At 35.5% G+C, this 16,120-nt stretch overlaps 1 protein-coding gene across 2 annotated transcripts in view; it reads left to right on the forward strand.

Annotated features, from left to right (window-relative positions):
* Nucleotides 1–16,120, forward strand: part of LOC121324242 (serine/threonine-protein phosphatase 4 regulatory subunit 4-like) — a 27,869-nt gene continuing 11,749 nt past the window's right edge. Inside the window, exons 1-8 of one of the 2 annotated variants that reach the window (XM_041265912.1) lie at nucleotides 1–883; nucleotides 2,310–2,383; nucleotides 11,625–11,727; nucleotides 12,381–12,528; nucleotides 13,186–13,262; nucleotides 13,660–13,766; nucleotides 14,160–14,267; nucleotides 15,585–15,706. In XM_041265912.1, coding sequence (XP_041121846.1) covers nucleotides 794–883; nucleotides 2,310–2,383; nucleotides 11,625–11,727; nucleotides 12,381–12,528; nucleotides 13,186–13,262; nucleotides 13,660–13,766; nucleotides 14,160–14,267; nucleotides 15,585–15,706 — 829 coding nt within the window. In that variant the 5' untranslated portion in view covers nucleotides 1–793. The remainder of the gene's footprint in view (nucleotides 884–2,309; nucleotides 2,384–11,624; nucleotides 11,728–12,380; nucleotides 12,529–13,185; nucleotides 13,263–13,659; nucleotides 13,767–14,159; nucleotides 14,268–15,584; nucleotides 15,707–16,120) is intronic. The other variant, XM_041265913.1, reaches the window with a different exon arrangement.

Raw genomic sequence — 16,120 nt, forward strand, 5'->3', positions numbered from 1 at the left:
GTCAGTCCAGAGAGAGCTCCCTTTCTTGCTTTCTTAGTGATACTACAAGTGTCACCGTTACGGTAGATGTCTACATTCATGACGTAGATTTTTATTCCTCGAACAGCTTTAAAATTGAACCGTAGGACCATTTTCTCAGCAAAGTGAATCGACGTTTAAATGTGTTTAAATGGCTAGGTTCAAATCTGCTGTTGAAGGAACTTAAAACAAAATTTGAGATGAAACATCGGCCTGGCCAAAAAAAAAGGGAATAACAGCAAAAACAGGTACCCAAGCTGGCTAAAGATACAACGGAAAGAAAGCATCAGTCTCAACAAGGTGTTTAATTTTATGCATAGACCAACACAAGCATTTGGGGAGGCTTATATTGGAAGGAACAAGACCTCAAGCCAGACTCCTGGATGTATCAAGACCAGGAGGGGCTTTTTCAAACTGTTCAGTGGCGACGTCTTAAATATTATTATTTATTATTATTTTTATTTTTTTTAAAGAACCACCACATTATTTGATTTCAAATCACTGAAACTTAATTTATGAGCTGAAGAATTAAAAAAAAAAAAAAAACTTTCAGGATAAAAAAAAAAAAATTGGGTCTCAGTATGCCAATCGTTTAATGAAAACAAAAGACTAAACCTGGTTCTAGATTTAGCCTGGCACCGCTGCAGACATTTGAATAAGAGCCTTTTAAATCTGAAAGACTTGGTCGTGGGTGAATATCAGTCCCAAGTTATCTCATTATTTGGCTCATGGTGGAGGAATAACAGCAGATAAAAAAAAACTAAGTTGGAGCAAAATGACTTTCAATCAGACCTGTTTGTTCGGGCAGATAGACGATCTGCACGACCTCGCACTCATTGAAAGACCTGTACGACGAAGTCTGACGGTATTTATTTTGTTTATTATGTAACTGCCATTTTATGATAGTGTCTGATTTATTGCGCTGTTATTTCTATGTACTGTTTCTGGAATGTGGGTTTCCCTTTCCTTAGATCAACATTGCGGTCAGTAGTCAGTTTTCCTTTTGTGCTGGCCACTGTGTAGGGCAAGTGAATTTATAATTTCATGTATTCTAATTAAATCTAAAGAGAGTTTTTCAAGATTTTCCAGCAACATATGTTACAAAAAAAAAAAAAAAAAAAAAAAAAAATGCAATAAATCAACATAACTAAACAAATACATGAGTAATCAGTTTAATATTACATATAATTATATTGTGTACAAGTGCAAAAGGCGTTATATCACATGTCGGTAATTCATTACTTCAAGCAAGAAATGAATGTTGGAGAAACTAGTTGAAAACGGTGCACAGAGTGCACTTGGTATCATAATATTAAATATCACCTTACCACTGCTCATATCCTAATCACTGTCATTTTCAAAGCCTGACGGTTTGTTTAATTTACTGGTTTCACAGCCTTCGATTTGGGTCAAATACTGCGTCATAAAAAGGCCAGTGCATTGTAAACTTAAGAGACGCCAATTACAAGTATAGTAAACGGTCAACATTGTTTTATTCAAAACATGGCCAAAGCAACAACAGCGAAAAAGATACAGCAGAATATTATCTTTTTTTTTTTTTTTAAATAATTGTATTGTACAACTTAAGTGATGCCTTAAATGCCAGGAAATACCTGCGTAATATATTGAATCAACTGAAAAGATTGAAGAGGGGGCGGGTTACAGTATTATCCATGCTGCTGTAGCATTTTGTGACCGCAAACTGTATAGCCCTCCCACTCTTCCTCCATCCACACACTACCCCCGCACACCACCCACACACACAGTGATGTATCATTTTATTTTTCGTTAAAGGTCGTTTTTAAAACGCATTGCATGGATCATTTTAGAATATACATGGCTAGTCTAATGACACAGTCCATACCAAATAGAAATGTAATTCAGCCATTTAAGATCTTGATGTTCTATTTGTAAAATATCCAAGGCTTTCTGACTGAGGTACATTATCTGCATTTTTTTTTTTTTTAATCTTCCTGGTACTTAATCGGTTCTTGTGCTGTAGTTCACGTGATCTGATTTCAGCTTGACAATTGTATTAAGACATTACTATAGCACAGGAAGTTATTAGGTACCAAGAGTCCATGTGTTTGTATTTGAATTAATCTGCATATCTGCATCAATGTAAAAAACAAAGTAAACATAGGAAAGGGGATATGGTCATGCCTCATTTGAGCTAATAGCCTTGGTTATCAATACTTTTAAGCACATAGTTGCTAATAAATTGTATTCTTTTAGTAACTGTGATCAATAATTACACATTTTTTATTATATTTATATTTCTTATTTTACAGACTGCAGAAGAGATAGAAAAACTGACTGTGGATGAAGGCCTTAATGATATTGAAAGAGCTGTTTATCTTCTCAGGTATCCTGACATTTATTAATAGATGCTTGAATGCTTAAGAAAGAAGGGGAAAGAACAATTGTGGGAAACTAACTCATGAATTATTTAATGACTTTTTAAAAATAATTTTTGATGAATTAGAAAAAAAAGTTGCATATTTAAGCAGGTTTCTTGAACAACGGTCTAGAGGAGCTGCATGGATATTAGAGCCACATCATGTTATAAACAGACTTGACTGGAGTACATAGGCTAACATTTGTTCCATAGCTAACTATTTTGTGGGCACATTTCTGGTTACCTGCCTTATCTCAGAAACCGTTAATAATAAGTACTTCATGCTTCCATTTTAAAACTCAGCTGTATATCCATTTTATAACCTTATACTGTTACAATCAAGTGGAAAAGAATAAGATAGCTATAAAGGTGGTGACTAGATCCTAGTTTCAACATCAGGCATCAGTGTAGGCCAATTTTAGCTTTACCTCCTTACCTTAGAAATGTGTGTGCTTGAACCTGGCATTTCACAGAATGATTATTCTTTCATGCTTTCTTTTTTTTGGCAGTTGATCTAATGGAACAAATGATATTTCATTGTGGCATGTTTTGTTTGTTGTCAGTCATTATTACTGACTCTTCTGTAGGGTGCAGGTGTAGAGTTTCAGTCTGTGTGCTCTGTGAACTTGCTACCAATGCTGTCACTGATCAAATGTTAAAATGCATTACATGCATTTGTTTTTGCAAATCAGGCTTAAAAGAAGTCTTCCAACAATCTTTATGTTACCAAATATAGGTATCTATGTAGTCGATCAAATGGGACCAATTTCAAAGTTAAAACCATGTGAGCATGTGTCACTAGTGTATTTTAGTTTCTTAAAGTATGGAAATCAACAGGGAGGGCTCTTTAATTATTTTATTGGCTTTTAAGTGTGTTAGAAGAGACAATACACCTTTAAAAGCGCCAAAGAAGCACATACTGTAACATGTCAGTATACATAGTAGTTTTCGTAGCTTACACCTGTCTTGAATATCTGGGGATATAAGGAGAAATCTGTCTTGGTGAGCAGATGGTATTGGGTTAACAGTTTGCCAATCACTCCACATGAGTTCTAATTTATATCATGATTACCTGCATTTTAAATCTTATAAAACACTTTTGTCAAACTATTTAATGAAACAAAGCCTTTTTTATTAAGCTGTTCTTTCAATAAAATTGACACCTGAAAGTGAATTTAGGTAGTTTCTTCTAAAGTATTACCCATCATTAATTCCAAAAACGACGGGTGCATTAACCTGATTATGAAAGGTTGTTTGCCTCAAAAACAAACTATTTCACTTTTGATCTCCACTAAGATAGTAAAAGCTCTGCTGTATGAATCTATTAGTAAATGTAAAAGGCAAGCCAAATTAACTTTCACTCAGTCCCCGATTTAGCGAACATATTCACCCAAACAGGTTTGCCTTGTGGCCATTAATAATTCTGCTGGATGGCTTAGCGAGTAGGGTCCTCTGCTGTTTACAGTACCTGGTATGATCGGTTCTCTGTGCTAAAGGATGTCTAGCAAATCTCATCAGGATTGGCAAGCAGTTCTCTAGTTGCCTCCAGTACTGTATTTCCCTGTAGCTAGATAATACATGCTAAGAAAATACAAGAATAGTTACAGTACTAACAAGGTCTTCAATATGGTTGACTGCTCAATTCGTAAATAAAGCAGTATCTTATGATTGCTTGAGATACTGGTATTTGAAACTGTGTGTTCAAGAGTAACCAGTGTTGTTTATCACTGACTTTGATTCATGATAGCTCTTAGATACTACAGTACCACATGAGTCTGAAACAGAAATGTCATAGAATAGCAGAAGTATATGACAATATAATACACATATAATATTGGCACTTTGCATTCTGTGTTGTACAGTAAGTATTCCCAAAATATTATTTTCAACATAATCATGATTGTTTTGATATGTTCATTGATTCTAAATAAGTTTTGACCAGTTATTTCCTTATATCAGGTATCAGATCTTCACATTAACACTAGAGGTATTGCTAGTCCTGCATTCATATTATACCCAAACCCAGCTAAATAATTGTTAGGTTTTTTTCTTGCCTTTTGACCCAAATCAAAAATATATATTAGTCACTTGCAGTTTAACTGTTTGATAGAAAAGCAGAACAAAACCTACAATGTGAGCTGCTTCAGAATCTCAAAGATTGCACTTCAGATTTTAGAATCCTAATGTATTTTAAAAGACAGGTTTTATTTCGGGGGTAATTATCACAGTGTTGTTTTATTCACCGATCATTTTCTCAGGTCAACACATTTTACAGGAACATGCTCATGACAACTGCGTACAATAGTCAGTCTCTGGTAGATGGTTGTAAAGTAAGGTTTCCTAGTCAGGGAGCTGGTACAGGTGGTAAAATGAAAAAAAAAAACAGGCATTAAAAACAAACTGGGAAAGGGTGCTTATTGAAAATAGGCATCTTGAATTTGAATTCATAGCAAAAACAGTAGTGACTTAAAGAGTCAATACTGCGGTTCTGAAAAATATAACGTTACACGTCCCCACGTGTTGTTATAACTGTTTAAATAATGTACCTGTCATTTTTCTTTTCATTGTTAACATCCTGACAACTCTTTACACTATAACTTTAAAGTCTGTTTCAAAGCTCTTTTCAGAATGTCCGCTCTAGTGCACTGGGGTTTGAGATCTGTCCTCTAAATCACTGCAGGAAGAGCGATACAAAAAAAAAGCCCAACATAACAATAAGTGCTGTGGCTTTTCTGTTCCGTATTGCTATGTTACCTGTTTCACAATGTGGGCAAAAATCCTTACACCATCAGTACATTAGAGCAGACATTCTCGCAATTAAAATAAAAGGCTAAAATTGAGTCCCCCCCGTCACATAATATAAGATACACATAACAGTTAACACAGGAAGTATTTATTTATACACTTTTAAATTCTAAGGAAGTTAAAAGTTCAATAAACAAACTTACCATTTTACTTTAAACATTACAAATACTTCTGTGTAGTAATAATAAAAAACTAAACATAGTGTTACTGCAGCTACGTTTCAACACAAAGGTGACTGCACCTTGTTCAATCTTGACCTCTGTCCACCAGAAGCAGTTTTATTGAACAAGTATGTTTATGTAAATTTAAAGCAAAATTGCCTATGTTGATGATTATGTATGATAAGTGTATTGATTTGGTTATGAAACAAATTTTTAAAAAAAAGCCTTGCACGTGTTTTGCCCCGTCCCAAGTGTAATACAAAAAATTATTTGACAGCACAGAGACAATCTGTGTTTTTCCAGCAAACGGATTCCTAAGATCCCTGATTATCAATAAGGAAAGCTGATTTGACTAGGCAGACTTGCTTAATAAATATTTGTTTGATACAAATTGAACATAGCAAATCTATATTGTGTTTAATCATTGATCAGTCTTCTATAAAGCTAATTCCCCCTAAAAATATGAACTCACGTTTAGTACGTCTTGTACCTATTATACTACAATGTATTATGAAGTCAGCTTTTTATCATTAAAGTTGCATACCCTGCTTCAGATTATAGGTGTGATAAAGAAGGGCTTTGTTAAGTATTATGACAAAGCATCTAAATGGACTCTTTCAAACTCTCTATGTTCAATTAAAAAAAATGTTCCTGCTTTGTTCAAGGTGTAATTAGGCTATAAAAAGAGAGATTTTTATTATCTCGCAAAAGTTCATGGTCATGAAGAATGAATGTGGAGCTGTTATTGTGAGAACCCAAAAGAACTAAGGCACTAGAAGGAATTATATAAACCCATCTTAACCAATCTAGTAAGAGTGCTTCCTTAGAGCTTGTTCGGTCCAACATTCTGTGTTTACATGAAGCTAAGCTGCCACCACCCATTCCAAATCTCAACATTCTGAATATAATCACAATGTAGTGACTTTCAACATCGAAACTGTATTTGTTTCTTTTCGAAACCTTTAATACCATCCTAGCTTTGTAACCTATTAACAGTTTCTTCTTTATTTTTGAAGGGTTCCTATACTTTTAGTTCCCCAGGCAAATTCAGGGTGGAGTTGCATTGATTTTGCAGCTGGAAAGTTCTGCATAAATATTCAAAATGAACTTATTTCAATACCTTGATTGATTGAGTTATTATTTAATACTGGTAATTAGTGCTGCACGAAATGGTTATTTGAATATTCAGATCGAGCTCTCCAAATGAAATTAGGTGACGGACATTCAGGTGACAGTTGTTGTTGATTGGACTGATTTACCCGTCAAAATGAAACAAGTGAAGAAACAGCTTGATCGCTGTGATCGCTGCTTTTTTAGACTTTGTGGAGAACAGCAATCATACAAGTCCAAGCAGCCTTTTCTTCACTTGTTTCAATTGGAATGGTACTGTAAATATGCCTCACATGAGGTGGGCTTATCCAAATAATCAAATAATAGATTTGGGCAGCTCTATTGGTAATTGTCATTAAGTAAATGGTTATTTAACTTAGTGGCTATGGTAATGTGCTATTATTTATTAATAGTATTGTGTTATAAAACAACAGTGGTTGTTTGTTTTCTTTGATTTTTATATTAATTTTTGTATATTGAAAATATGTTGTGGAATATTCCAACAGAGAATGTTAATAGAGAGATGCCATAATAAAATGAAAACATGAAGACGATTTAGCTGAATCTAGAATATGTGACCATATAGAAACTTCTGTCAGAAAAAACTGTAAAAATGACAGCTGTATAGTACTGTTGGTTGAGGAAAATATTGAAAGGGGTGTGGTAGTTTTGAAAATATTACTCCATTTTAATACCAAAAAGAGCTGATAAATCACTGTGGGAATTGTATTATTTGATGCAGGCCAGACTTGCATTAGGGTCCCAGTAGAGTATTTGTAGGTGTATACCCCTGTCTGAGATTGAGTTGCACCATTTGATAAACAGGAGCTGTGTGACTTGACCATGCCTTCATTTACTTTTGCTGCAATGCTTTTGTTTAGGTTTTACTCTACTACTGTATGATATGCAGTACTACCCTGTTAAAAGGGGTTGATTGCTGTGTGTGGTTGTTGAAATTGGCAACTTGTCTTTGTCTTTGTGCCTTTAAGTCTATTAATTTCTATTCCAAGCACATGAACAAATACATTATTTACACAAGTGCTTTTCAATGCAACATCCCCAATCAAAGGATTTACAGTGAATTACAAGGTAAGGTGCATGACTAAGCAAACACACTCTGCAACAATTTTATGCACATTCCAACAGCAATGCCACAGTACATGATTCAGCCATAAACAGGTACAGATGTATTGCCTTTTTTATTTTAGTGCCAGTTCTCATCTCAGAGTCAACCTCTCAGATGAATTCAGAATAAAGGCAAGCATGGTACAAAATAATATTAACAGTTTATTAATTTATTTTTCTAATGTAAAGATTAAACATTCATTACATTGTATCATAAATATCCCTCACCATTTCATTGCATGAGATCCAGGTTTCTTCTATAGTGTGTTTACATGGTTGCTAGGCAGTCAAGCCTTGTGCGCTTGTTGCAATGGCCATGTCATAAGAAACCAATGTATTTGTTTGCGATCTCGTGTTTTCAGTAAATCAAGCTTTATCATGCCAGGTAAAGGGCAATACTATTGGCAAGCTAATTGGCCATCGAGGTCTATAATATACTGTAGTCCTGGAGAGCCAGTCTATACCAGGTTCTAGCACGTTTTATGAAATAATAATTGCTTTAGGGCCTGTTTGGTGGCTTAATAGGTTCAATGAAACCATTTAAAACATGGTTGGAACAAATTGAACCATCCTGTAACCCATTTTAATTGTATTGGGTGCTTTGTTTTTCATATTTCAAGTGCCAGCTTGTAGCAGTAACTTCTCAATAACCGCTTTGCCAAGCTTTGAATTCAGAACTTCCCACAGCAACGGTATTTAACAGTATTAATTCATATTAATAATAACACGTCATCCATTTTTGGTGTATTGGTGACGTCCCTGAACTCCAAGACATTGGTTATCTAAAATGTAATTATTAGTATTGTATTATTTTCTTAAACTGGACAAACATTAGTATAAATTAAGTAAGGTTTTTGTGATATGGTTTCAGCTGCATTGGTGTGGAACTTTCTCAAGAATTGTAAAAGTAATTGGATGTGCATTAGAACAGTGTGCAATTCATGCTTGTCTCATGCTGACCTCCCGATAGTGTGTTTAAGCCTGTGCAAAAAGAAATCGTTGAAGTTCTGCAGGACCCTTAAAGCTGCAGAACCATTGCCTGAGAAGAGAAATATTTAAAAGTAGCATGTTGTCTGTTTGCTGTGCCTGTTTATGCAGTAGCCTTATAAACAGTGGCCTTTGCTTACACTAGCTATTGTTGACATGCTTTATCAGCATTTTTAATTCTCCTAGGTAACCAGGGCAGTTTGCTCCTGAAAAGCAGTCTAGCTTTATCTAAATGGAACTAGTCCCACTGACAAATCATTAACTTAAAACTCTTGAGGGCAAATAAGAAGTAAACACATATGTGTAATATCTAATTTACACCACGTTTTGTGGGAGTGTCCCCAACTATTAAACAGCATTGTTATGATACTTGTACAGCTTATTGTGTTTTGCGCTGAAATTAGACCAATGGTGATAACATACTGTAGTAACGATGATTAAATATAAGTGGATTGACAAGGCCCTTTAGCGCTCTTAAAAAACGTGAACAAAACTATCAATTCTCATTTCTGGAGGTAGGAATTTGCATGATTGAGATTCTGAAAAGGCTGTTCAACATCAAGTGTAATATATTTGTAAGAACTACTCCTTTGCAATATGTTAACTTATTTTAAGTACTATGCTTCATCTTGAATGAAATATTTAAAATATGTTGCACTTATGTGTGTAGATGATTTGTGTATTCTACTAGATTTGAAATGAGAAACAAGACATAATTCATTTTTCATTATGGACAAGTGTTTGTGTCACTTGTAGATTATAATTTGATTACAGTGCCCTGTCCACTTTTGTTATGGTCTGGAAGGAATATCTCTAAATCCGTAGCCCAAGCTAACATTTTCCAGTGGGTTGTTTTATACTACCAAGCTATCCCAAAGAAATATTTGAACCAATTGACAGTGCAAGTTGTACACACTGAGCCAGCAGGGCAATTAATGTGATTAAAACCAGTACACTGACATCTCATTGCATTTTCATAGACTATCAAATGGTTCTCCCTGATTATGAGGCCATTACAGCTCGCTTTACAATGCCAAGCATTTTCATTAGATTGGATCTGAATCTTTCTGTACAGGTACCTTTTTTAATTCTGTTTAGTCAAACTTCACCTCTGGTTCAATCTGGTCCAGTTAATGTGATTATTCATTCCAACTTTAAATTGTTTGGGTTATTTAAAGCAACATGGTAAGGTATCGTACTCAACAGCCATGACCTAATTTCCTTGGGCTGTTTGCCAGATAAACTTGGAGCTGACCCAGATTACTTCTTAGTTATTTACTAACCCTAACCAACAATGGCTCAAGTTGGAAAACCAAGTAAAAAAGTAATTAGTGTTTGACAGGACAATGAAAAACTGTAATAGTATGCAAAAGTTAACAGCTTAATCAAGTAAAATAAATAGATTATTGTAACTGCAATGAGCTGTTTCTTCAAAAACAGCCCTCCCCACCTTATCCTCCATGATGCTAATCTGAGGCTTTACCTTTGAAATTAACATCCAACTAAATAGGAGGAGTTATTGCAGTGTGTAGAACTGCCATATTGATTCCAGCAGGCTCTTCAAAAACCAGGCACCGAATGAACATACAGATTGACAGGGTTAGAAACTCTGGCAGTAGGGTTGCCAGCTGGACCATAATTCCTGGACACTTTAAGACAGGTCAGGTTCTAAACGACAAATTAATAGATTTTATTGAACATGCAAAGTGAGTGTGAATTTAATGAACTGTATTTGTCTGATTGGGGTGCAACTGTGTGACGCAGGAAGACATATTCCATAAACAGAAACTTAACCACAAGATTAAATGAGAAAGAGTGCGGGTGAGTTCAGAATTCTCTAGAATGACAGAATAGCACTATTTTGATAGACATTGTTTACCATCTACAATTTCAAGCAGTACGATTTTAATACATGTTGTTATGATGCTCTCCGAATAGAATCGCCACCGCAATTAAACGTATTTATTGAAGCCGCTCACACAGTTCACACTCACTTTACTTGCTGATTTAAAATCGTTCACTTGTGGTTTAGAGGGGAGCTAAGAAACCGGACCCATCTTAATGTCCTGGAATTATGGGACCTGTTGGCAACCCTATCTGGCACCATTGCATCAAGACTTGGGTAACAATACTCTGATTGATTCAGTCTATTGAAATGACCAGTTGCTAGGAATTTGAGTAATCAGGCCCCTTGATCTGTAGGTTTGCTACAACTATGCAAATAAAGATAGGCCGAGCAAACATTTATTTAACGGGAGCCTGATTATCAAGCTCCTTGTTCCTGATGATTTATAATATGCATAACTAGGTAAGGGCAAGCTTTAGCAGCAGTTATTGACATCACAATGTGTTGATGCATGGAACAACATGTCTGTCTGTCATGTGTGTCGCACACTGAGGTATGTTACTGACATATTGTTGAAGCACTGTAGTGTCGGTCTTTTCATGATCCATATTGGTTTAATTGTTAGTTACATATGGGATACAGGTCATTCGGTGAAAACTGACAACTCAACACAAGTTCTGAGGAATCAGAAAACAACCTCAGCTTGTAATAATATAAGCAAGTGGAGTTTTACTACAACTGTGCTTACCAGCTGCTGCAGTGCAATATAATACCATCCCAGCAGATGGAAAATGTGAACTACAGCTGAATCATTTGTACAAACAAGTATTAGAAACTGCTGAAACCAGAAGACTCCCCTTTGAAATAACTGCTGCAGTTAGTTACATAACAGCAATCAGCTGCAGCAGTGCTCCTTGGGTGCTGCTGTGAAATTTAAAAAGTCAAATTGGTGTGTTTTTTCATGGGCTGTCAAATGTTGTCATGTGATTTTGGCTTCTACTCTGTATTAATTCCCAGATACCAGTAGGTGTAAACATACTACCACTAAGCATGTACTCATCTCTATTCCATAATAATGGCTGTCGTGTTAGGAAAAACACGATGTGCAACGTGGGAATTCAATGAACCTGGTTCCAAACCTCTTTTATGTGATTTATTTTTAATTATTTTGCAGCTCAGGTCAAGATGTACAGAGAGCAAGTGTGGTTGTGAATCTGCCCAACCTGGTTCGACAGAACCCAGCAGAGACATTTCGAAGGGTGGTGCCAAAAGTCAGAGTAAGTAATAAACTGTATATTTCTATGCCTCCAGTGGCACCTATTTTATCTTGATGATAGATGAAAATCATTCCTCATAATGTGCATAAAATATATCTATGATTAGCTATTGCTTTTTTTAGATTCCCCCTATTTATCTATTTCAGTATCAGTTTAGCCCAACCCATTCCGACTTCCAGGCATGTAACCTCTTTACCAGTGTCCAGAAATCACTGGTCCTGATAATTGTGAAACCGGCTGTAAATCATGTTGAATGATGGTCCAATACTGATACACTTTTGTACAGTTACAATGTTTGCTGCTTACAAACTTGGTTCTTATTGTGCAAATCTTATTGTGCATGATTAAAAACACCCTCCTAGCCAGGTCGTATCTTTTGTTTTCACCTATCTCAAAGCCGCAGTAGAACCAATTTTGTAAAACTACACAGTTAAGTGCATGTTTGGTTCTTATTCATTTCTGAAGAGTATGTCTGCTGTCTTTCGCAGGGCATAGTGCAGATGCTTTGACGGTGTTGCCTGTGTAAATGAAAGGATGTATATACCAGAATATATGATTTTGTTTTACCCTGATTTGAGTGCACTTTCACGACATTTGTTTTTCCACATAGGTAGTTCCACTTAGTCCTAACAGAAATGTTGTTTTCCCTACAGGAGGTTTTACATGTTGCAGGGGTGGAGATGCAATTAGCAGCTGCTACCTCCTTTCTAACCATCCTGCAAGATGAGCTCATATTGATCCAAACTCACACCCACTCAATTTTGCAGATTATACTGCTAAACCTATATCACAGGGATGCAGGTCAGTCTAAAGAGAAAACTGATGAGTCATTTCAACTGATTGTATTGTGTGGTACTGCCTGCATTTCAATCTGTGATTGTAGCTGTTTATGGAAAAGAAAGACCATTTCAATTGTACATGGTGAAGCACCAGAATAAGTATAAGCAAAAAGCCTAGAACAGATGTAAAAAAGAATCACACCTTAAGTGCTGATTCAAATAAAACCATCAGTACACCATTAACTTTTAACTGCTAAACAGCCAATTGTGCCAGAATTGTCATCTGTCTGTCCTTTCATTTCTGCCGCAAAGCTTGTTAAAATTAGTTTTCAGAACTAAAAAATAGTTTTTTTGGATATTGTATGATTTAAAAAAAGTCATGTTCCCCCAGAGCATCACTGTTCTTTAAATTATCGGCATGTGACTTGGTGACCCTGCCAAAGACAATTTAAAGGGGAAAAAAGCAGTTTAATTCACAGGGAGGAAAACCAACAGTTCTGTTGAAAATGGCATCACCTGCTGGTGATTTCCATCTGTTACAAGCTATTTACAATGAATTAGACTGGACACAAGCCTTTGGAATTAACCTGACCAGACAATGTCTAGTTATAGTTAGGAACTTCTTTTTAATACGCTGCCAAATAAATATGTATATTTTAACTCTATGTCTCCCTCTCAGCAGTGGTCAGCACTGCATGGCTAGAAACCCTATTATCAGCAATTGATGTGTTGCCAAAGGAAACCATTAGGCAAGAGGTAATGTAAACTATCTGCTGTCACATCCTCTTTGTCTTTCAAAAAAGGAATTGCTTATCCAATTGTGATGAAACTTGGTTATGAAAATATAAGGTGGATTCTACCTGTCCACATTTCACACTTTCATTGTTACATCCACTGCACACATGGTAAATGTAGGTTATCTATATTTTGAATGATACTGATAGATTTCTTGTACACTACTAACATTCTGTACTTATTTGTATTTTTGTATTTGATATTCACAACAAACTGCTGTGACAAAATATACAGTTGCCTTCAATTTATTTTCTTTATATATAATTGAAGGCCTTGGAAATATAATTATAGGTATTACATTATCTCAGTGTTTGAAGAAGGTTATTGATATCAGTCATTGATTCTTCTGTTTGTTTAGATCTTGAACCCTCTGGTACCAAAAGCACAGCTTTCTCAGTCGCTTCAGTCTCGTTTGGCCAGCTGCAGAGTACTTGGAAAAGTTGCTGGGAAATTTGAATCTCATATGTGAGTAACAAAAAGTAGAAAGAAAATAACCATAAGGTATTTTGGACCTTGGAGTTGGAGTCGGAATGACAGAATCGCAAATTATGGACATCATCTCAATTGAAATTTTATATTCATAGCATTTCCTATTTTTGATCAGCAGCACTGTACTGATGGATATGGAAAAAAAAAAATCTTTGCTCTGAACAGGTTGTATTTTAAAATATTGTACAAGAATCGAGCTGTGGCTTATCCCAGCAAGGTATAGGCTGATCAAATTGACCCCCTGGTCTGTTCCGTAACACCTGGAATCAGTGTTTTTCTTATAAAATGATAGAAATAAATCTGAATATGCACTCTTTAGTATTATGTGTTTTCAGGATTAAACCAGATCTAAATGTTCTTCTCTTACAGAGTGAAAAAAGATGTACTTCCTCTAGTCAGGTCCCTTTGTCAAGATGTAGAATATGAAGTCCGTTCCTGCATGTGTCGGCAGCTGGAGTGCATAGCTAAGGGAATAGGGTAAATATGAACTCTTCTCACTGATCTATTAAACAAATTCAGTATGAAGTAGCTTGGTAGCATCTGTTGTTTAGGTTCAACGGGTGAAAACAGTTGATCTTCAGTCCTCATGATCGGTAAATGGGTTACAGCAGTGAGGTTTCGATACTGGACATTTTAAATTGGTTAGAAAAATCATGGTAAATCAGCTCTTGACAGCACCCAACTTGGATGTGAAAAACAAATTGAAAACAAACAAACTAAACAAACATGAATGAGTGGGTATAAAACATTATATCCTTTTTACCACCTGGTCTGTTTATACCACACTATATTTATCTATCTATCAATATTTACTATATTTATCTATACTTATTATCTTATTTTCACCTTGTAATATGTTAGGCAATGTCTTCTCCTAACATAGAACTGCTTGGTTCTGATGTATCTTACTTATATCACTCAAACAATTTCAACCTGGTATGATCAAATGCTTGAAATATTGGCTGTTTGATTAATGTGAGTTTCTCATTAACAAAGAGTCCATACAGGAAATATATCAAGAATTCTAAATTCAGAATAAGTCAGTCATGCAGATACTGCATAATATCCTTGGGATAGTTACTTGACCTCTTTTTGCTGCAGATTCTCTCAACTAAAGCAGAAGAAAAAAATCCTACTGAATATGAGATTCCTGAAAATATCTATCATGCATTAACAATTAGTTTACAAATATATGATAAAGAGAAATTCCCATGCACCCCAAAAACATCTCTAGTAAAGAACTGCATATGAAAAAGACTTTGAATGCAGACAGAATACCAAACTGCTTAAATCATTTTTAAGATTAAAATCTGCACCTTGAGGACATACCGAGGGAGAAAAAAGAAACATTCTTTATCGATTACCCCAGGGGTTGCACTCAGCTTTTCTTCCAGAATTTAATCAATTAAAACAGCTGAAGCCATTGTATGTGTGCCTACTGACTGCTGATTATTATTAGCGTTATTTTTAATAATAAGTAAAGTAAGGAAATTGTGTTGTAATCTAAATGTTGGTCTGAAAAAGCAGAACGTGGGTTTGAACCATTTTGAATTACAGTTTTGATTGGTTCATTTGTCCACCAAGTTTTCAGGGATGCTGGCAAAGATGGGATTACTTTATGTAGTGGATTGCCTGGCTGTAGTAAACAATTGAAACACAGTCATATTAAACACATGCAACCGAGTAATCCACCATGTATTGATTGAGATTAGAACCTTGGATCTTCAGAAGTTCTAAGCTCTAACCAACCAGCTTCAGAGCATCCTATAAACTTCCATTTTCTCTTCTCTGTAGGGCTGAACACACTAAGGCAGTGATCCTACCTGAGTTAGTAGAGTTAGCTAGAGATGAAGGCAGCAGTGTGCGACTAGCTGCATTTGACACAATAGTTAATCTTTTGGAAATGTTTGACAATGGTGAGTATTACTGCACACCTCATGTTGTTGTGAAGGTACTGAATGGATTGTTCAGAAAAAGTTTAGCTGGCAAAACATGTACTTCTAGAAACAATGGAACTCTCTCTGTGGGCCGTTGTGTCTGTCTTTGTTTATCTGTGGACGGATGCTTGTCAACAATGTATAGCACAATGCCTGCATACAGTGTTTGTCAAATTGAAAAAAAATCTAGTGTTGCCACAGGATACAGTACAATTGAAAAACAAAAAAAAAAAAAACTTGTGTAAAAAAATTGTTTTGTACAATGACAATTCCATAAACCTAAAGGGATATTAACAAACCCTCTAAAAATCATTATCAGTTTTGAACAATATGCCAGTTTAACTGCAAGTGTAAAGCAAATGTTTGTGCATATTCCGTTTAACTTAAATAAGC

Source organism: Polyodon spathula, chromosome 12 (genome assembly GCF_017654505.1).
Source record: "Polyodon spathula isolate WHYD16114869_AA chromosome 12, ASM1765450v1, whole genome shotgun sequence".
Lineage (NCBI taxonomy): Eukaryota > Metazoa > Chordata > Actinopteri > Acipenseriformes > Polyodontidae > Polyodon > Polyodon spathula.